Source organism: Corvus brachyrhynchos, unplaced genomic scaffold, assembly GCF_000691975.1.
Source record: "Corvus brachyrhynchos isolate BGI_N302 unplaced genomic scaffold, ASM69197v1 scaffold103, whole genome shotgun sequence".
Classification (NCBI taxonomy): Eukaryota; Metazoa; Chordata; class Aves; order Passeriformes; family Corvidae; genus Corvus; species Corvus brachyrhynchos.
This window is the reverse complement of record NW_008237436.1, coordinates 4,597,486-4,620,889: the sequence shown is the minus strand read 5'-3', so window position 1 is coordinate 4,620,889 and position 23,404 is coordinate 4,597,486. Positions and strand designations below refer to the sequence as shown.

General features: G+C 39.7%; 1 protein-coding gene across 1 annotated transcript; it reads right to left on the bottom strand.

Annotated features, from left to right (window-relative positions):
• Nucleotides 1-348: 348 nt before the first annotated feature.
• On the bottom strand, nt 349-23,245 carry HSPH1 (heat shock protein family H (Hsp110) member 1). Its single transcript, XM_008631447.2, is given in 19 exon segments — nt 349-1,210; nt 1,743-1,904; nt 3,110-3,229; nt 3,327-3,434; nt 3,977-4,102; nt 4,519-4,656; nt 5,377-5,508; nt 6,309-6,514; nt 8,537-8,670; nt 9,898-10,004; nt 10,936-11,016; nt 11,018-11,174; nt 12,032-12,276; nt 12,750-12,883; nt 13,663-13,762; nt 14,903-15,025; nt 16,705-16,845; nt 22,669-22,743; nt 23,213-23,245. Coding segments are annotated over 19 exon segments (2,523 nt in total). The 3' UTR covers nt 349-1,009.
• Nucleotides 23,246-23,404: the final 159 nt, after the last annotated feature.

Genomic DNA, 23,404 nt, shown 5'->3' with positions numbered 1-23,404 from the left:
AAGTATTCAACCAGGTTTTAACACCTTACTCTGAACTGTGGATTATCATTTCTAAGCTATAGGGTTCTGTGTTACAATCACTGTCCTATGCCCTAACATTTGTGAAGTTTCCAGGCTCTTTCAGGTGTGTACAACCCTTGGGCCAAAGAAAAGAAAGAGGCATAACTCACTAAGGGGCTGAGTTACATCCATCTCACTGCACAACTGTTTCTGTGCAAAGTATGAGAGTTTTAAGCGTGTTTGTGACTCTCCTGTGCAGGAACACAAAGCAATGGCCTGCCAAACTGTGAGGAGGGCAACACTTAGAGCAGAAGCACTGAAAACAGTTAAACTCAAGAGGTCAGCAGATACCGGTAAAATGAACTTTATTTCAAAGCTCATTAAAAAGCTTCACAATAACACTAACAGAATTAGCATTTCCTTCATTTTATGTACCCCACATGAAAAATGTATTGTTTAGCAAGAGATGAAACGTAAGCGTTTCTGCATGCTACTAACACATTTCACCATCTCATTACCTGATAAGTACTTTGGACTGCAACAATCAAAAACCTTAGGACAGAGGATTTCTTCTGGAAAGTCCTTATGAAGGGGACAGACACTGGCTTTTTCTGACATACCCAATTAGATGTCCAGACAAAAGAAAACTACCTTGGCATCTACAAATGCCTACGAGTGTTTCGATTACAACCTTTTGAAGGAGCAGTACATTTCAAAGCAAGGGCTTCTTTTCATCTTTAGTGATGCAAATGGTTAAATACTGCACAGAAGCTTAGTATGAACTCACAATTCCACAGGAATCTGAAAGTTACCAAGGCAATTTTCCTTTTAGGATAGTCATGACCAACACTATTACTATTCTTCCTCCCACAACATAACATATCCCAGACAAGTCTTAAGAAAAAAAATATAAATAGCTTCCAAAACAATGCGTTCCCACCCCTATCACATATGACAGCCAAAACATCTTCTGTCATGGGATGAAATAATTTGCTGCAAGTGCAGTGGCTTAGTCTGGGTCCATGTTAATGGTGTTTTGATCACTTGGATGACATTCGCCATTTTGTTGAGGCATTTCAGAATTCTTGTCATCTTCTCCCATGTCTTCAGTTTTATAATCACTCTGTTCACTTAATGGGTTTTCCTCCTTAGGAGAGTCAACTTTTGGTTTTGGTTGTGTCACAACAGGCTCACAGACATTGTTTAACTCCTAAAAGAAATGGAAAAGATGTGGGCAAAATATACATTAAGGAGTCACCAGCTTCCCTAGCACAAAAAGCCCCGTGTCCAAAAGACTGCTTGAAATTGGCTTCTGCATTTGTTCCCCTGACTCCAAACTGGCAAGTACTTACTGTACCCTGAAATAAATTAATTGGTATACTTTCTGATGTTCTGGGGGCAAAGTTCAACTAAGTATTTTGGATTTCACACTGGTTTTTTCAATACTATTTTGTCTCTCAGTAAAACACTGAAAAACAGCCTGAGTTTTTAAGGTGACTAAAGAAAAAATAATGAGCTCCACAGAACTAGTGGAGCTAGTATAGTATACTAGTATATAGTATACTAGTATAGTATACTCTAGTATACTAGAGCTCCTCTGCTTTCTGCTGAATCTCCTTCTCTCCATACTGTCTACCTTTCAAGAACACTAGAGCAGCAAGATGAAACTGGGGGAGACAAAGGACATAGCTACCAGTCTACTTTTAGCACCAACTTCAAAGGTAGTTTCTTATGATACTTACCTGTAGCTTTGCCTTAATTTCACTTGAATGCACAGCTGGATCCTGATCTAAGCTCTTCTTAGCCTGTGCACTCACAGCATTATTCATCCACTCTACCACTTCACTAACACACTTCTCTACTTTCATCATTTCCATCTCATCAATATGGATGTATTTCTCATCCTGTCCAAACACAAGCATTTTGTATTAGTTAATAATGTCAAGTGTTAATAATGTCATCAAGTCATGCCAGCAAGACTATCTCAATTATTTATAACTTGTAAATCTTTTCCAATGGTCAAACTAAATAGAAGTTAGCCACAAGGGAGATCCATTACAGCAAGAGACAACAGGAAATACAGATGCCAATATAAAGCTTCCTTTGCTAAAATAAACAAGAAATCTGGTTCACAGAAGGCATAGAAGCTTCACAAAAAGGTCATGCATTAAAATTTAATATTCTTAACAAGGCTGATAAAAAATATTCCCTCCCATTCTGGAGGGGCTACCCAGGCCCAATGTAGATTGAACAGTGAGATTCTGATGTACAGAGAAAGGATCAGAGTTTTCAACTTTAGCATTCCCTACAATGCTACAGTTACACAATTAACTGATATCAGGAGAAGAACCTGCCCAGCAACACAACTGATGAATCCATATTTAGAATACTTAAATACAACCAAGTTTTAAATATACTATTTTCAATGATGCTAGTCATTTTAAGTATAACACTACTAATGACTTCACTTAATAGTTTTGTAATCTGTAGCTGTGAGGACATAATTGTTTCTGACTCAAGTCTCAGACTGGATTAGTTTGAGTGTTGTGAGCTGTCCTATTAAAATTCTTTAAGTTGAAACCCAAGGAACAAATTTTCAGACAGGAATGCTTCTCAAAAAAGTAATCTACAAATACCAATTAAAAAAACCAAGCAAAACCACCAACACACACACATCAAAAAAAAAAAAAAAAAACCACAGAAAAAACAAGCCCCAAACACACACATATAATAAAATTGCGTTTTTACTTTATCTACAAGTAGGTTTTACACTAATGCTTCTCACCATACAATAATTCTTGTCCCTGAAAGAACTGGAAGAGGAGCACATTTCTAAAAAAGAGTCAGATCAGTTCTAAAAAGGTCAAGAATCAGACCACAAGCCTAAACTCTTTATAAGAATGTCCTCTTTAGCCTGAAAACATCCAAAATTATCAAGCAACTGAAGATACGACACACTGTGTGAGATTTTTTGAGTTCTGGGAAACATTTGTGGTGTTAAATTTGTGACCTACATAGCAGTAGATTGCAGCTCATCTGAAAGTGAATTTGAAGCCCCTCCAGCCAATGAGCTCACTGAAACACTGTGGTTAAAAAAAAGGGCACTTACTTTATTCCTGAATTCCCCAGCTATTGTAGCATAGTACTGGAGCCTGTGTCCCAATTCTTGTAACAGCCTTGGTCGTTCCTCTGCTTCTTGATAGCGCATTTCAATTGGAGTACCTAATTTCTAGAAAAAGCAATTTCTATATGGTTATGTGATTCATTAATGTTGTTTAGCACAGTAGTTTGGAAATTTTGCTTTTTGGGCATATTGACAGACCTACCTTTAAATCCTCTAATTTTTCTACATACACCTGCTTTGCTTCATCCTCACCCTCTTCATACAGCCAGCCTTCTGTCTCTGCTAGAAGGGCAGAGAATCCCTGCAGATCCTGTGTGTCAATATAATTCAACACATCGAACATCAAAATACACACCAATCGACTAGGTTTGTCTTGAAGTAACAGGACAGTGGTAAATACACATATTATAATCATTAGCCTCCTATATAAAAATTTAATTTCTACTGCAGCTTTTGCCTAATTAAGTTACTTAAACCATGCCTGCTTCTGGACTGAGAAACACACATCTACAGCATAGGTAGCATTTATAGCCTTTTGTCCTCAATTAGGCCAATGCTTGGGGTGCAGCTCTAATTCATGGTTTTGATTATGCATAAAGCAACACAGCTTGCCCTTCCAGTCACCAGCTTTAACTGGAAACAAAACTTTACTCCATTTGTGACAGAACTTCTTTTCGGGGATATGTATCTGAAAAGTCTAAACCTAGTTCTGGGTTAGGGGCTGCCATCCTTCAAATGAAGTTCTGATTTTGCAGCTATGTCCAGGGTGGCTTTGAGAACACGTGATCAAGGTATACAACACAGATATTTGGTATCAGTATTTTCACAGAAGTTCCTGAAACCATAACCTACCTTTTCACAAACAAACTTTTCATATGGTCCAGACAACTTATCCCTGAACTCATATACGTATTCCTCCACTGCATTCTTTGCATCATTTCTTTCTTTCTCCAGTTTATCTTGCATAATCATCTTTCCCTGTATACCACAGAAAACACTTTAATTAAGAAATACTGATGGTTCAAACAGCATTCTGCAAAGCACAGCTCCTGTAAAATCTCCCAGAGGCCTTGCTTCACCTAACTGCTGAAATTCTCATTATTATACAGTAGGCTCATCTGAAGAAACAGGTTGCACTTCTCTGGATTGCAACAGCTTAAACAAATCTGTGATGTCATTCCACAGATCAGTGCTCTGATACTAATTGCTATAAAGGACACATCAATCTTTCTGATAAGCATTTGTCAATCACGTGTTAGAAGGCAGACAGTATATTAGCTCACTGTTAATTAAGCCCACACTCCAGTGTGACAGTACAAGAACAGAGGTTGCCTTGAAAAGCACGTAAATAGTTAATAACTGCACACAAGAAAGTCTAAACCACACTAACTCACCTCTGTTTCAATATACATATTGAGGAGATCTTTTCCTAACTGCCAAACCAAGTTAGCTTCAATGGGTAGTTCCACATTCTTCACTTTTATCTTGGGTTTTTTAGCTTCTGGGGGCTGATCACCTTTCTTCTCATTTGTCTGAGTTAGAAAGAAGAAAAATAAGATAATTTTCCTGACTTCTTTCTGATGAAGTATCACTGTGATGAAAGATACATTCAGAGAAAGAACACACAAAGGTTGTTCCATGTTCTTTTAGAATCTTCAAAATATACTCATGAGGCACTTTCCTTTTGGGGATTCCACCTCCTATCCTAGTCTCTGAGCTACAGCAAGGACATTTCACAGATATATGGTGTGTTTGCAGATTTTCCAGAAGTGTCCATCTAACGTAGCAGTTCACTAATGATGCTGACAGTGATTAAGATTTTAACCCGAAGTATTTTTCATCTCATACAGATGAAAGAACCAAACCACTAGCAATAACATGCAGGCAAATGTTTCACATCGATTATTTCCTCTTAGGTTTATGAATTCCTGATCCAAACTTCCCTCAGCAGGCCTAATAAGCTTGGCCTCTAACTGCTGTTCACATTGAAATGTCTGCAACCCAAATAAACTAGGTGTACAGCCCTGCAAGAAGTGAGGGAAGTGGTAGAGAACAACTTCTTGCAGGAATCCTTTTGCCAACTCTCTACAAAAGCCATCACAAGATTTAGACATTATTTTTCACAATAGTAAAGATGTGAAAATGAAAAAGGTTCCAACACCAAGTTCCTTACTTCTCCTGAAATATGTTACCATTTTAAAAGCCACCATTATATAGCATAACATTTTCAACAGAGTTAAAGGGTCACTCACTTTCTTGACATCTGGGATTTTGTTTTCTTCAGAGGGAGGTTCTGATGAAGGGGGAGACTGTGACGTTTGCTGACCATCAGTTTGTACCTGGGACTGTGTTCCAGCCTCACTGTTCTCTTGCTGGATATTTTTCTGAAATGAAAGCCCAGGCACAAAGGATGTAGAAGGCATGTGCACTTGCATTTAGGTATAGGGCACTTCACTTCTGACGCACATACAGTACAAAGTGCCCTACAAAGCATTCTGTGCACACGCAGAAACACATACGCTTCAGCTATGGAGATACAGACTGGGAGCAAGTTCAGAAGGACTTCATGAAAATGTTACCAGTGCCAGGCTTGCTGCACAATACTTGTGTGCATGTGTGCACATTACCACTTCCTCTTTCAAAAAGGGGCTTTTAATTTATTGAGTCATAACTTTTCAGCCTCTTCCCCCTCAAAAAACTATTAAAACATCAAGTAGACTATAACAATGTGCGTTATTCCCCAGTGTTCCCCTCTCCTTCGATGCTGTAGAAAACAATTCAGCTTTCTCTTTCACAAAAAGTTTCAAAAAACTTTACTAATACAAAGGATTACATACAAATCCTTCCAACACAAAGCACATGGATGACTAACAATCCAAATCAAGTTTTCCTGTTTGGAACAGTTGGATAACTATGGCAGCTGTAAGCAATCCCACCCTCAAACAACCCACACCTGCTGCTATTTGGCACTTTGCACAGTAACTGATTTTGAAATCCACACACTTTCAAGATAGCACAAATCGTCTCTCCTGTTCTTGGTAAAGACATTTCCTGGCAGCTACACACATATTAAAATTAATCTCCTTTTGCTTCCTTAGGTGAAGGTATTTTTCTTCCACAGCACGTAACAGCAGAACATACTTTCATCAGTAAGAAAATTCACACACAAGAAAAGTCAACTTACATCACTTAAGTTTTCAATAGGCCTCTGGTCCTGAGATTCCACTTCAGTCTCAACACTGACATCTTCACACTCTTCACTTTTAACTGGTTCTACCATAGATGCAGTGGACACACTGAAAATGCCATGAGTATTGACACGGACTTTCACTTTGACTTTAGACTTCTCTCCATCTTTCTGGGCTGCCACATTCTGGATAACATACCTACCTAAAACCAAAAGAATCAAAACTCACACAGTGGAATTAAGTAGGTAATATTACAGAGCCAGGAAAACATCTCCCTTTTTCATAGACAAATTGTTTTCTAAATATTTGATGAAGCCTCTGTGCTAATCTCATGGTCCCCCAAATTAAATCAGTTCTACCAGAAAAAAAACCCCAACAAAACCAAAGTACACTGCTTTTCAGCCAACTTCATCTTATGAATCAAATAGTAGGTTCTCCTGACACCACTAATACAGAGTAAATACAAAATTGGTGCTATCTGTGTTACTAGTGGGCTGAAAGGCTTAGCCTAACGCCAATGTTAAGTGGCGCCTTTCTAATAAAAGTTACTGCTCAACAGAAACAATATTTCTAGAGGCTTTCCTTACAGCTTCTAACATCCATGCAAGTCTGCCATTACCTTTTATTCTAGGGCAGAATCTAATTGTTCTGTAACTACTGTAATACTTGAAACAAGCATTGTGAAACTAATAGACAGACAATTAGTTCAACAGTAAATGAAGAATCAGATGTCCTTGACATTAACAGCAGACTTTTTTCCTTATGCACAGATTACCGTAAGAGTGACCTGGAGACTACAATGCTCACTTAGCTGCAAAGTACAAGTTCCCCGATTTCACAGGCCAAATACACACATTTGCACACACCATTCCCTCAGCAGCAGATCTAAACCACAAGTGTACAAGCTTTTAGCTGCCTATTTTATAGGCTAAGGAACGTAATCCTTTGTCTTGTAAGTACAGTAATACTGGAGTTATGTGACCTGCTCTCCCTTTTGCCAGTCTCATCAGAACTATTAATTCACCCATTAGTCATACCAATAATTCTGTTCTGAGCAAAGAATTAATTGGCAACTGAGTTGAAACAAGTCTGATTTTCAGTTTGTTCTTACCAGTTTTCAGAACTGTTAAGTTTTAACTGTTAACAGCTTCTTGTTTGTTAAAGACATATAAATTGAACACTCACAAACCCCACCATCAGTCTTTATGGTAAGAGCTAACCACAAAAGGAAGTCTGATGTTTCTGTAACTACAAAATACTGTCATTGAATCATAGAATGGCCTGGGATGGAAGCACCCTTAAAGACTGAGTTCCAAATCCCCTGCTGTGGGCAGGAACACCTTTCATTAGACCAGGTTGCTCAGGGCCTCATCCAACTTAGCCTTGAATACCTCCAAGGATGGGGCACCCACAACTTCTTTGCAAAATCTGTTCCAGTGCCTCACCACCCCCACAGTAAAGAATTTGTTCCTAACATCTAATCTAAATCTATTCTCTTGCAGTTTTTAAAGCTATTTCCCCTTGTACTATCACTACTTGCACTTGTAGTAAGTCCCTAGTTTTTCAAAATACATGGAATGCAAACATACAACACTTAATTGCATGTCCAGAACTCAAGAACAATTATTTAACTGGCCTGTCTTTACCATTACCATCTTTTTCTAACTAACCATGTTGTAAGCTCTTGGTAAGTATCGACAATGTCAAGTGCTGCCATTTGTCAAAAACTATAAAAGAGCTGCTTAGAAATGTTACATAGACAAATCAATACTCTAGTCTTGTAGCTGCCACTATATATATATACTATATCCATGATTAAAAGTTATTCAGCATTATGTCAATCCCAGAAGGTACAGGTAAGAACAATAACTAGTTATTCAAGACATGCTTTTTTTTTTAATATGAGGAGATATGTTTCAATTATTCCTAGCTTGCTTTAGTGATAAGCAGAAAAGAAGATTAAAAAAGTTACAAAGTTATCTTTAAGTTACCACATTTTAGTTGTGGGCAATCGTTTGTTTCTCCTCATTTAGCCAAAGCAACTTTATAAGCAAGAAAAATAAAAAATACCAGTTCAACTACCTCTGGAATGGGAAAATTCTGAGCCCTTCAGACACAAAAATCTGAATACATACATCATAACTATACTGCACCACAATACAGTTACTGTTTGTTCTCAGATCATTCTATTGGAGACACCACCATTTCCAGGACAATTACTTACCAATTTTTGACTCAGGATATGGGACTCCATTAGGATCAGAATAAAAAGCTTCTAGCTCAAATGGGCCTTTCCTATAGAATGTAAGTACTTTAGAGAAAGGTGCTGCATGATTTCTGCTGAAGACCTCATGAACTCTGTAATTAAGGGGAAAATATCACTTTTAGCAGTGTGTTTGAGCTGGAAGGTTTTGATACAGGGTTAGAACTCTTCAGAGAAACATCATGTTTTGACACATTTACCCTTCTGAACAATTCCAATAAAGATACTTCACTACTGTACAGCAAAAGGAAAAGGATTTACTGTTCTCTAGTGTAATGAGAAATTGTCCTTGTGTATTTTGAATCATAATTTGCACCCTTCCTCAGTCTCAAAGGGATAATTATAGCCCTGTTAATTCCTTGCTCATTTATGTTCCATGGCTCAGTTGAGAACCCTGACACCAGATTATTATTCATTCCTCGACACGACAGAAAGACAACCAGCTTTACTTCGTGTTCTAAGGCTTGTCCGCTATTATGCCAGCCTGATTCTAATTTCCAACTAAGTTTTGTCTTCTAACTGTGGAAGATCTCATCCAATAACCTAGATGTGAGAAAGTGAGAACTTTACCCAGAATGTGAACCCACAGGCTGCTTTCACAAGAGAGAGAACAACTAGGCCCTGCACCTCCATGGAAAACAGACAAGAAGAAAAAAGGCTGCACTACAAAGAACATGAAAAAAAGGTATGAACAGGTCCCTCTAGAACTATGATTTTTCCAAAAGTTGAACTTGGAGCTCCTTACATCTTAGACAGCAATTGCATTTCCCACAGGCATGGCACAGTTAGTAACAGATGTCAGTCGTAAGACACTGAAACTACAAGAAATTACCCGTACAAATGTTAAATTTTTGCTAGGTGTTAAATTCTTGCTTCTGGCAGATAAATAGCACCCATATAAGCCCACAATATTTACACAATACATAACATTAATACTAAACCAAGAATCTCAAGACAGGTATTGGGAATACCTTGAACAAAAAAAAGAAAAGCCAAAAAGCAAAGTGGAATCAGGACCCAGCAATCGATCTAGTTAATTTTATATTCCTAATTCTGACAAACAGATAAAGGCAATGCAGGACAAGATACTGGTTGGTAGCTCATTTACTTACTTTTTAAAAATCTTTGTATTTATACATATGAGGAATTACAGTTAAAATTTCAACATGTCTTTACAATCTCCCCTGTCAACCACCTCTGGTACATGGCCTATGAGTTTTCTACATCAGAATGCCAAGATCCTGATTTAAATGCAAGCAAGAACATTGCCCTTGAATTATGAAGGTCAAAAGCTTCATAGAACCGTAGTCTGAGCTACCTACCCTTCAGTGTCCTCTGCTTCTGTGTTCCACAGCAAAGATATTGGAAAAGGTGTAGCATCTGTCACAGAGAATTCTCTCACTTTAAAAGCTGGAGAAAGAATGGCACACTAAAAAGAAAAAAACAAAACAACAAAAAACCAACAACAAAAAAACTTGCATTAAAGTTGGTTCATTCTTCTACTCCACTAGCCAAGACAACAAAAAATCCTTGAACAAGAAAACTGTGTTGACTTTATTAAGCAGAACTATTTCAATGCTTAATTTCAATGCAGTATCATAAGAGAACAGTAATCTCATACACAAGTGTTTATGTGCTGTGTTAGCAGGCCTTTTGTAGCTTGTGAACAAAGGTAACTCTCTAAGCAAATACCAGGACTGTAAAGAATGGAAATATGGCACTGCTTAGTCCTAAAAGAAGTGGTGTTTATCTAAAGGGTCCTGCTTCTTTCCCTGAACACAACTGATTGCTGGCGATGGGAAGCTGTTAGTGAGATAAAGAAACAAGTCAAAGAAAAGGGTGAAATAAGGCATGAAGTTAAAGGAGAAAAAGAAGAACACAGAATGAGAGGTTTGCTTGTAAAATACAGTTCACTAGTTGGAAACAGTAAAAATGGGAGGGAGACAGAATAAAGCCTGTTTCACATTGATGGCAAGTTGGATACCAGAAAATTGAAACTTGCAGGAGTTTGGGCTCTCCATAGATACTCCTCATACCTTGTTGAGTAAAAATATCTTTCAGCTTGACAACAACTTAAATTTTTGGCATTAAAGAACCCTAGATCATGTTCTTCTGAAGAAGAGAGTGGACTGCTTACAGAATACACCCAGCATCATCGATAAAGTACTGCAACAGAGAGGACTGCTCTGGACTTTTTTAAACATCACAGTCCCATAAAAAGACCTAGTGAACATGTATGTTCCCTTGAGTACTTTAAAATGCACCACTTCTACAATTTTTCATAACTGCTTGACTAATTCTTCATGGAAGTGCTACCACGAAATATATCTTAATTTCATCAAGTGTTGCTAGTACTATACCTGCAGAGCACAGCCCCTAGCTATGGCTTCATCTGCATTCAGTGTTGTACTGACATCCTTGCCAAAGAATTCCAAAGAATTTAGCAATCCTCTCTCTGACACCAGGAATACGGGTTGCTCCTCCCACAATCTCTACAGCATTTACATCTTCCACTTTCAGTTGTGTTTGTTCCATTAATGAAAGCAGAGGCATCTCTATCCTTTGCAGCAGGTCAGCACACAATTCTTCAAATTGTGACCTAAGAAAAAAATGGAATTAACTAAAGAATGCCTGTCCCACCAGAATCGTGCCTGGTATTTGTTTCCAAACCAATGCTGACCAGGTTTGTTAACTACACTGCAAAGAGACTTAAAGCTAAACTCCTGTGAGTAGGGCAAAGAGACAACCTTAGACAAGGCAGTACACAAACAGCTGCTTACAGATTTTCCTAGGCCACTATCAACGTAGTTAAATAAGATAAAGGTTTTGTTTGGGCAGCTGCTATATATTTGCCTCTCAGCAGAGGTTACAGATAAGAAATCAGAAAGCACTGACACTTCCTTTATAATGAAAAGCTGTTGCCTAAATACTGGAAGAAAAAGAACCCGTCACTCTTAGCAGTGTGCAAGAGACAGACAGAGACTTCATTTACACTTGGACCATAATCATGTCATCTCCCATAAGCACTGTTTCTGCCCCCCATTTCCCTACCAATATCCACAGTACAGTAAAAACAGAAAAAAAGAAACAAAGCTTCAATTGTTGCTGTCTCAAGAGCAGTATGGGATTTAGGTTACCTAAAATATGCAGAAAGCCTAAATATGCAGCCAGCCCTCTGGTTTGCATGCATCAATCCATGGTTTTAAGAATGTATCATTCTACAAAAAGAATCTAAGCTTCTTATGCATGCTTAATTGCACTGAAACATTACTCAAGTAGCTGAACATTACATTTCACAGCCTTAGCTATTCTAGCATTACAAAAATGCCACAGCTATTCAGCACTTACACTTAACTTTGGCACATTAAGTTTCTTTCATACACAGAAAAACTTGTTTCAAAATATGTTTAAAAAATATGGCCATCAAAGCAAATGCCTGTCTTGAACAGAACTCACCTGTTCATTTTTCCAGATACATCAGTATCATTCATGAAACACTCAATATTTAGGGGAATGTCTGTGCTATTTGAACTCATTAGTTTCTTCAGTTTCTCACACTCCTGATACAGACGAAGAAGAGCCCGAACTTTGGTTTTCGGATCTAGTTTGTATTTTGATTTTATTTCTGCACAAAAGTAATCTACCAGCTTCCCATCAAAGCTTCTCCCACCGAGGAAAGGGTCAAATGCTGTGCCAAGTACCTGGTTTGAAAGAACAATTATTAAGTCTTACACTCAAAATCAAAGGCAATAGCAGTCTTCCAATATCAGCAAGCCCTTGCCTCAATAAAACGTTGGGGACACGTCAGTCTATCTTCCAATGCACAACCACACCAACCAAAAATTGCTCTTCACTTTTAAGGAGGAAATAAGACTAAGTAACTAAGTGACAATCCTAAATATTCAAAATTTTGATCCATACACACATTCATTTAGATTAAACAAACTGAATTACAGCACTTGTATTATATATATCTTACATTTGTGTATTGCAAGAAATGTACAGCCTGTTTGAAACAATTCTAATGAAGTGAAAGACACTGGTGAAAACCTTCAACTTTTGACTTATTGCCACTTTCTATACATTATTTCAGAATTTAAAAAACAAGGCAGATTGGCAGGCTACTGGATTCTAATCGCTTATAAACCCTTTTATTCCCATTTAATCTTACTACCTTCAGTTTACTCTTGTTGAATGCACAGGCTGACACTTGAAATGCAGAATGCCCCATATCAACAAATACAACTATCCGTGGCTTCTCTTCAGGAGCTGGAAGGTCTTGTTTATAAATTCCATAATTCAGAGCCACTGCAAAAGAAGTGTCAGGTATTATCTGCACAGTCTATGGTTTCCAATGGCATACCATTACATCCCTGTGAACATTAAGCTCTAAGATCAAAAGCATCAAGACAAATCCAGACATACACCTACGCAAGGTATATTACCTTCATGGAAGCTTTATTCCATTAATATAAGCTATAAGATCTCAGAAGCAGAACATACTCCCTTAGTCATGTATATGCTCCCTAAGCATTTGTTCGGGGTTTTTTTGGGTTGTTTGGGTTTTTTTGGTTTTTTTGGTTTTTTGCCTTGCAAAGTAATCAAAGGCATAGAACATCTTAACAACAAAACCCAAATCCAATTTTGTATTTCCAATGAGTATCTCCCAGGCAGGAAGGTTCTGTCTGAGAGTTGTAGAAATGGTGAGCAGAGCCATGTGTGTGTTTAAAACCCTGACTATACTGAAAAAGCCTTGGAAGCTATGAGGTGTTGATGTTTAATCAAGGAACTTCCTTTAAGGGTGCCTAAATCCTGCAGCTGTACATCTGGGCAGTACACTAAATGAACAAGTAGTCCAGGCACATGCAGTGACTCCTAAATAAGTTCTCAGGGAGATAATTATCACTGGAGCTTGATCTCATCTACCCCTTCACACAGAAGACATTAAATCAAGAAAAGAGCAGAAAGTTTTTCAAATATTCATGTCTCATGTTTGCCTTTTCAAGTCAGCCCTTTTTCTTAGTGTAATTAAATGCACCCTCTACCCCACCTGTCATTTTCAGGAACTGCTATTTTATCCTACTTACCTGCTGTCATGTCATTCATTAATCTAAGGCAATTTAGGCCAACAATCTGAGCTGCATCTAGAAGGGACCTCCTTTCAGCATCTGTGAAAAATGATGGAACCTGAAGAAAGTAGGTGAGAATACAAAGTTACTTCCAGAAAATGAGACATTATACTATTTAAAAGTATTAATTTAAAAATTGTATCTATTCCTCCTCTTTGAAGAAGATGCTTACTGCAAGCCTCTAAAATGCAGCTACCATACTGAATTGACACTTCAAATATTTATTCAATCAGAGATAGAATTAAATGTGCATCAGCTAGTTTACATGAGCACACACTAGCAAGAAAGAAACAAATGAGTTATTTGTATACAAATGCTAATAACATTGAGTGCTGGCCCAAAATGTGAAACTGGGTATTATGAAGACAGTGACATGGAATACCCTAATCAGAACTAGCAGGTGTACTCCTGTCCAAGAAAGTAAAGAGGGAACTAAAAATGTACAGCAATACTACAGTTATGAGAGATGCAAAGAAATAAGGGATAACAAATGAAGAGAATCTATTTTGGCAGAAATTACTTTGGGCAAAAAGTGCTAAGAAATTCTGAAGGAATACGCTGTGGAAAATTTTCTGCACATGTCTAGCACTGATGTTGGACAGTGCCTTCTGATGTCCCCAGGGACACATGAAGAACTAGCTTTCCAGGTATCAACTGGAGAATCAACATTTCTAATAATAACAAGAGCTAAATATGCCTAGATGCAACATGAGACAGACTTGTTCAGAGTCATTGAGAACAGAGAGGCAGGTGTTATTTTATACTCAGGGCTTTGCAATGGAATGACTGCTCTTGATCTGAGGTCATTTTCTGTACAGTCATAACACTGAAAAAAGCAAAACAAAGTTGCTGAAAGAATGAACATAAACAGGACAAACTAAAATTTTCAGCTGCCAGACAGCAAATTTTGATAAACAAAGGAAATTGTTTATCAAAGTTGTTACCAAATTGTTTAAAATTCAAGAAAAAACACAAACATATGTATTTACTTTAATGAATAATTAGTACAAAGTTAGTCAGGGTCTGGAATATGGAAGTAGCCCTGGGATTTCTTTAAGACAAAAGCTCTAAAGCTAGTTAGGATTAATCCCTTTGTAAGTGCTTAGCAGAGTTCTTTTCCACCCTGCATGAATAGAAACAAAATGCCCTTGATAGCTGAAGTTAAAAGACAATGCTCCTGTGCACTACAGTTACTTACAGAAATAACACAGTCTGTTACTGGTTTTTTCAGGTTACTCTCTGCAGTCTCCTTTAATTTAGTCAACAGCATAGCTGAAATCTGTTCCACACTGAAGATGTGCTCCTCATCCATGTACATGACCTGGATAGAATAGGTGAAATAATTCCATCAGTTCAATTGGAGGAAAAATTACACACATTTAATGTTTTTTGATACACTGCTGGCTAATCTCTATGAATTATGACATGCTTCATTATTTCATTATAGAACTTCACTTTACAATTTAATTTCCCAATTGAGTGTTTATGGAAGCAATAATTCCATTCTCACGGTCTTAAAACAGCAAGAACTGTATCAACTCCATAGATTAAGGAAATGGCTAGGAAAGGGCCAAAAGTGACACAAGTTTAAAATGTGGCACACCATTAAGTAAAAATAGCCATCAATTTTCAAACTGCTGCCAAATGCAAAAAACGTCCAGATCTACTTGCTGTCTATTTTCCCTTGGCATTTTTATCCTTCTGGTCAAATATGTGAGGAGTCTCTGAAAGGAAGAACTGTTCAACAACAGTTCACCTGTGCACATAAAACAACCAAGAGCTCAAGATAAAGCTCAGCAAAAAGTTTATTTATTGCTCTCTTACCAAAAATTGTTCCTGAATCACCATTTTTATTGTGCAATAGAATACATGACAATGATGAAGTGAAATAACATGTTACAACTGATACTTGAAAGTAGCGCTTGTCTTTTATTCACTCAGTACAATTTGGGGGAAAATTAAGCATTTTGGTTTTAATAGAAAAGTTGTTCCCTGAACCTCCCAGTCTTACTGAATGTTACTGAATCAATTATTAAAGCTTTTGAACCACAGTTAACTAGAAATAAATACTAATTCATTCTCCAAGCAGTCTAAGAAAAATAGGAAAAATACCACATAGTAGTGAACTCCCAACACTAGACTCCTACACACACTGATTAAAGGAAACCAAAAATTTCCGTCTGAATTTATCTGTTAACCTCACAAGTCACAAACAGCAAAAGAAAAATAACCTCTTCTTTTGTAAAGCTTGACTACCTTTCCAGTCAATATTCTTTCTAATGTAGCTAATTCTGTGATTTATTCACTACTTAGGACTGATCTACAGTGAAGTTTTGAGGGACCAGTTCAAGCTAAGGTCTTCATTAGTGAAGCTACCCTGTTATGCCAGCAAGACTTCATTATCAGAACTGTATATATTTCTGTAAATGGACAATGTTATTAACTGTACCTATTCTAGGAAAAGCTGACATTGTAGCAGTGAAGTCCTTGATGTAAGCAACAGCCAAACCTGCAGTGTGGTAGGAGCTGGTTTTGAACACCTCTTCACAAGTAACTTACTTCAGGCAGGCCACTAAAGACACACTTGCCCGTCATTTATGGCAATTATCCTAAAGAAGAGTTCTGACTATTTTCTAAAGCATTTGTAACCACCTGCTGCAATGCATTCCACACAAAAGTGACAGAAAGTCATACTTTGAAGTAAAACCATATGACCTTGTAATTATCTTAGCAGTTTTTCTGCTGGTGTGTTTGAGCTGGATATGCAATTTACCAACAGGGAAACTTTTTATTATTCGTAAATGAACCTTAATTTAATAGTTAACATCCACTATTTAAAGATGAAGCTGTCTATTCATAGACAAGCTCTTCTTTAACAGAAAGATTAAAACGACCCACCTTTAGGGTAGTTAAAAGAAACCCATATTTTCATGACTAGGTGCTGAAATGCAAGACTTCAGATTTAGCTATACAACCCAGAAAGATATACTGCAGATTTACCTTTACTCCAACTCCACCATTCTTCATGGGAACTAAATCATAGCTCAACTTTTCTTTTTCCTTCTGAACAAAAGGATCATTAAATGCACGGCCATGGAACCTCTTGAAGTTAGATACAGTGTTGTGGGCATGAGTTATTTGCTGTAAAGAAATACAGGATAGTTAGAAAACCACTCTTAATCAGCCCGCAATGTTCAGTGCTGTTCTGTATGTCCCCAAGCACAGGTCAAATTTTCAGACAACTGCTAACTCCCTTGTCATAGCTCTTTCTTTTAACGCTGGTAATTACTGCCTGGTACTTTTTATCAGCTCATTAATAAGTTAGAGCATTACTTATTAAGGATTATAAAAGTATCTCTGAAACCTTGACAGAACTGGGTGAACAATAACATGACCAACAGAGCCTACTACTTTAGTCAACTAATTTAGAATCATAGAATCATTTAAGTTGGAAAACACCTTTCAGATAGAGTCCAGCTATTTACCTAACACAGCCAAGTCCACCAATGTTCCCAAAAGCCACATCCACACACCTTTTAAATATCTCCCAGGAGAGTGACTCCACCACTTCTCTGGGCAGCCTGTTCAAATGTTTACAAATCTTTTGGTGAAAAATTTTTTTCCTAATAGCCAATCTAAACCTCCCCTGGTAAAACTTGTGCTCCTTTCAGGTATTGTAGATAGTGATAAGGGCACCCTTGAGCTTCCACTTCTCCAGGCTAAAAAATCCTAGCTCCTTCAGCTGCTCTTCATAGGGCAGGCAGTCCAGATCCTGCCCTTCAATGGACACACTCCAGCACCCCAATGTCCTTGTAGTGAGGGGCCCAAAACTGAACACAGGATTGGAGGTGTGGCCTCACCAGTGCTGAGTGCAAGGGGACAATCCCTGCCCTGGTCCTGCTGGCCGCACTATTGCTGATACAGGCCAGGATGCCACTGGCCTTCTTGGCCACCTGGGCACACTGTGGATCGTGTTCAGCCACTGTCAAACAGCACTCCCAGGTCTTTTTCCACCAGGAAGCTTCCCAGCTACTCTGCCCCCAGCTTGTACGTGAGGTTGTTGTGACTCAAGGGCAGGACCCAGAACTTGTTGAACCTCATACAATGGGCCTCAACCCTTCAATCCAACCTGTCCAGATCCTTCTGTAGAGCCATCCTACCCTCCAGCAGATCAGCACTCCTGCTCAGCCTGGCATCACCTCCAAACTGACTGAAGGCACACTCGATCCCCTTTTCCAGGTCATTGATTAAAATATCACATAGGGCTGGCCCCCAGTACTGAGCCTTGGGGAACACCACTGGTAAGGGGCTGCCACCTGGATTTAACTACATTCACTATCACTCTCTGGGCCTGACTATCCAGCCAGTCTTTTACCAGTTAGGAGTACACCCCAGTTGCGCCAGCCATCCCACCACATCTCCACAATGGCAACTGTGTCAGTTTTACTGCTGTGCAGTGGTGTCCAGCTTCTCCTCTTTATTGCCCATGTTGCAGGCACTGATGTACATGCACTTCGGTTGGGCTATTCATCCTGCCACTTTCTTGCGGGGAGAAGCCCCAGTTTCTACGTGACCATTCTCAGGAGCTCCCATGGTTAACATCAATAATAACCTTTGTGTCACTGCTGCCACATGGATCTCCATCCCATCTCCACTGAGGCAGCAGAGAGAAGGACCTCACTAGAACACTCTCTCAAATACTGCTGTTGTACCCCCCAGGCTTATCTCTAGCAAACTTGGTTGTATCCCTTTCCCCCTCCAAAATCTAGTTTAAAGCTCTCAGTGACCCCTGCTAGCTCCTGTGCAAAGATCCTTTTCCCCCCACTGAGACAGGTGTACCCTGCCTGTTGCTAGCAGTCCTGCTGTCATGTAAACTGACCCATGATCAAAGTCCCCAAATTCTGCCAGTGGCACCAGGCTCAGAGGCAAGTATTGCTCTGCTGGCTCTTTCTGTTTCCTCCCTCATTTCCTGCAACTGGAAGGATAGAGAACACATGATAGTATTATTTGTGCTCCTGATCCATTAAGCAGTCATTCCAAGGCCCTGAAATCTCTCCTGATTGCCCTTGGACTACCTGGTGCAACCTCATCACTGCCAACCTGAGAAACCAATAATGGATAATTATCTGAGAGCCATACCAGGGTAGGAACTTAGACCTCCGAGAGGCAGCAGACTTCCCCAAGAAGTGGTTCCAGCCAGCATATTGAGCCTTCTGCTCCCTTCCAAAGGGAGTCTCCTATGGCAGTGACCTGTCTTTTTTTCTTCATGGAAGCAGTTTTGACATAGGCCAACTTAATCTTGGTGACAGCCCCATGCAAGATGAACCACCATCCTCACTATTACTCAGTTCTACTTGCAGAGCCTTGTACCCCTTATGCCAGGACACTTGGGGAAGTGGGGTAGTCACAGAGGAGATGTGCCTGCTGTGTTGGCCAGGAACTTGTCACCATTGCTCCCTATCCCTCCAAGTCACTGTGTTCCAGCAGGTGGAGAGAAGAGGAAGGAATCCTCTGTATCATGTGTCCTGCCTGCCTCCCAGGTGCATCCCAGGGAAGGCAGGGTGTAATCCCACTGTATCATCTCTCTCTCTCACACTCCGTGATAGTTCTCAACCTGCTCACCTGCCCCCAGAGCTCTGTCACTAAGTGGAAGAGCTCCTCTACTCGGGCACACTCCCACAGCTGTGTTCACAGCTGCCACCCCGCACTGGCAGCGTGTTCCCGGCAGAGCTGTCTGGGCAGCTGTGCCAGCCGTGCCGACTGCAGAGCTGAGCGGGGCCGTGGCTTTCTGCCAGGTGGACACCACTGCTCCCTGGTCGGGCTGGCACTGCCTCAGCACCCTTCCTGCAAACTGCTGTGCCACACCCTGGTCACCAGCGCTCCCTAAGGGCTTATTTTATATGTGGGGGAAACCACTGTTGTTGCTCCTCACCCCACCCAGCCAGGAGCCACTGCCACTGCAGTAGCAGCTCTTGTCTCCCCGTGACATTCCCGCAGTTTAGGAAAGCCCCCCGTGCACTGCACTGGAGCACTCTGCCGCTGATTGTGCTGGCAGCCAGAGCCACTCACCTTACAACTGAGTGACAGAACTTAGACCAAATTGAAATGATTAAAGATTGCAACTACATGTGAAGCTGGTTTCTCTGTAAACTGGCCCTCCAACCCAAGCCACACCACCTCCACTTTAAACATCATTACATTAAGCGCAAACAAATGCTCTCCTAGTTACTAAGGGTCAAGCTTAAGTGTCCCCATACATTTCAAGACTTACTTTTTCCTCCCTGAGCTACTTTGAAACCACTTCATTTCCTTGTTCACATTCATCTAGCAGCAACTCAAATTCTTGCACTAGACCAAAGAAGAATACAGTGCACAGACAACTTGGAACTTTTTTTGATAACAACATCACCTTGAAGTGTATGCTAAACTACACTGCAAGCTCCCCAGTGCAAACCAGTGACGTAGAGAAGCCTTCATTATCAGAAATGCAAAGCACAACAGAAACCAGACAACTAGAGCAGCCTAAGAGACAATGCAAGTATCTCAGAGTAGAATTAATCCTATTTTATTAGAGAGAAATTATAAAAGTGTGTTATTATCTACAGGATAGATTTAGGCAGGCACCAACAGACTGCATGATAGCAACTCAAATGCTGAGCATATCAAGAAAGATTTCTAACATTCACTACCCTCAAAGAAAAGCATCAATTCCTTGTTGCATATAAAATTTTCCACCACAAAATGGAAGAATTTGAGCTACATCTTGTATTAGAAAACTACTCAACTAGGACAGGTCTCCTGCAGAAAAGCTCTCCGACAAAAAAGGAGGCCATACTCCCACTAACAAACAGTAACTTTCAGACAGCTGTGTCTGTGGAAAGATGTCACACTTGGACTCCCTAGTGAGAATCATCCTTGGTTTATTCTAATCACCAAAAAGTGCTCAGCAATTAATAGTACGAGCACAAGTTAGCACAGGCCAAAAATCATGCCAGGAACTATTTCAGTACTTTAATGTGATCGAGTAGTTAGGTTCCTGTATCCAAGATTGTTTCCCAGCATGGTTTCATTTATTTGTATAGCCACAACTTCAGAGTACTTGAATGTTACGTATTTCACAGCTGTACAGCTGAAGAATGTAGCAGCAGAAATTATTACCATGTAGTGGGCAGAGAAGCGCAAACACTCGAAGCTTTTATAGCCTAATTTAGCATTAACCTCAAAGCCTTTTCTAAGAGAACAATCTTAAGATATTTTTAGAGTAATTGTATGCCATTAGGTCTGTAGCATGTTTTAATATCTTCCTGCTTAGTCACAATTAAGAAAGCTGAGAATTATGGTCTGTTAACTAACATACTGTTCTCATCTCCAGTGCTAGCACACTTACCTAAAGGTAACAGAAATTCTCAGTAAATTTGCTCCAGCAGCAATTTCTCAAATGTTAAAGAGAGCACCTTTGAGTAATTTGAGCTCTCTCACACAATCCCATTGCAGAAGTCACCAGTCAAAACCTTTTTCTTATCATTTTGTGTGACTTTTTTGTTTGCTTGCTTTTTTTTTTAATGAAAAGGATCATTGTACTCTTTGATTTAAGTAGCTACTACAACCGAGGACACCAAAAAAGTAACTCTCAGTTGTCCATGTCAGGAAACTTCCACATTTACAAAAGAAACACAATTCACATCTCAGGTCATCAGCCAAACTGGACCACTTACAACTAGAGAAATAAATGATCTGTCATCTTTTATCATTTTAAGTATCACATTCTCTTCTCCTGGCAAAAATACTTAGCTTCAACTGCTAGGAGAGCCAGGCATGAAAGACTCAATACAGTCACATCATACAGGTCAGTTTGAAAGTAACTAAAGTCACAGGTGTTCATCACTGCAAATGCACATTTGTAAATGCAATCTAAGAATCCACTTTCAGCTTACTTCATGCTTTCCAGCATTTACTGGAACAATCTAACAATACTGAAACATGCTCGAGAGTACATAGGATTCAGATCATTTGCCATTTTGAGTAACAACTCATTTTTGCACACTAATGAATCATACTAGTTTCTGACTTGCAACAATGTCAGCAGTCAACTCGGCAATGCTAAGACGAAATTTAAGGAAAAAACACAAACATATGTATTTACTTCGTTACTGCAAATGTTAACCTGTAACTGAATGTGCTTGTGAACATGTAAACGATTCATACTGCCTCGGCTATTCAAAATTAAGAGGAGAGCTATTACAGTGGAATAAAGTCTCCTTTAGTGCTCTCTCCATGGAAACCCTCTGCAGTCCTTTTACTACATGAGAGAGATGCACAGGCCAGTGGAGGCTGCATGCTTGATCTCCCGGCAGCAGTTATGTAACAATGTACAATACCTAAGGATTTATTTAACCATTACATTTCGATATTCTGAGACTTGTTGGAATTAAGTTCTCCTTCTAAACTGAAAATACTACTTTAACAAAGAAAACATTCAATCTTTCAGAGCACCTCAATCAAAAAAAAAAAAAATCCAAAATAAGGACTTGCACCTTCAAAACCAGAGGTATTTAATTTACAGCAAATCCAAAGGTAGTAAGGTACCCTAAATAGCTTTAAGAACCTGAGCCAAACCTCTCCTCTTACATCTAATTTAAAAAAACGATATACAGCATTTGAAATGTTTTCCTTCAAGTACAAGGAAAATCCTATATAAAATCATTAGGAAAAGAAACCTAATGACCTTAACTTGTCAGAAAAGGGACACATTCAGCTGGAAAATATTACATTTATGAAAGAGAGAGCAGTAGCATTCTAGCAAAAACATCCTACATTTCTCTGAAGAAAGCATGGCAGCATAGTGCAGCATTTCTAAAATAAAAGGCTCAACAAGAAACTGAAGCTGTTCAGCTTCAACTATACCTAGCCAACTCTCTTTACACCCACTGGTACTTCAACAGTTTGCAGCAGGAAATGACCTACCTGGTTTTTAGCTGCAACACCAATAGCTCTGTTTTTGGATCCAAATGAAACCACCGACCTGGAAAGAACAACAGGCTAATTAACCCGGTCCTGACAACGAAAACGACTAAGAACTGTCACGGATTCATTTACTACTACTACAAATAAAACACCAAAGTCTTTCCGTCAAAGTGTCATTCTTTCAGTTTGCAGTAAAAAAACTACAGGAAGACTTTTATCCATCTTAAAGCCTTGGCTCAAATCCAGGACTTTTCACAATGGCTTATCCAAACGGTAAAACAGAATGATCGCAATTCAGAGCTCAAGCCAGACTACACCCTACCCGTCTGTGCCTGGCTGCTTCTAACTTGTTAACTAACTCCTGCTTTGAGCCAGAGGCTTTCTCCACCTGACCTCTGACTAAAGGAGAGCTGCCCTGGAGCAGTTGGCAGAGTCCATCCCACCGCAGCGTGAGTCGGAGAGTGTTCCCCCCGTGTCCCACTTAACCGGGACTGCCCCCACGGGGATTCGCGCGGCCGCCACCGGCGCTCCCAGCCCGCCGCACCGCGACCCGAGCAGACTCCGCACAGCCCTCCATCTCCGGGCACTCTCGCGGAACGCGCTCCGGCTCCGGGCCGGGGGGAGCAGGGACAGAGAACGGCTCGGGACCGGGACGCTGGGGAACAGAGAGGGTCGGGACCGGGAAGCAAGGGGCTGGGGGGTGGTACACAGGGGAACAGAGCGGGTCGGGACCTGG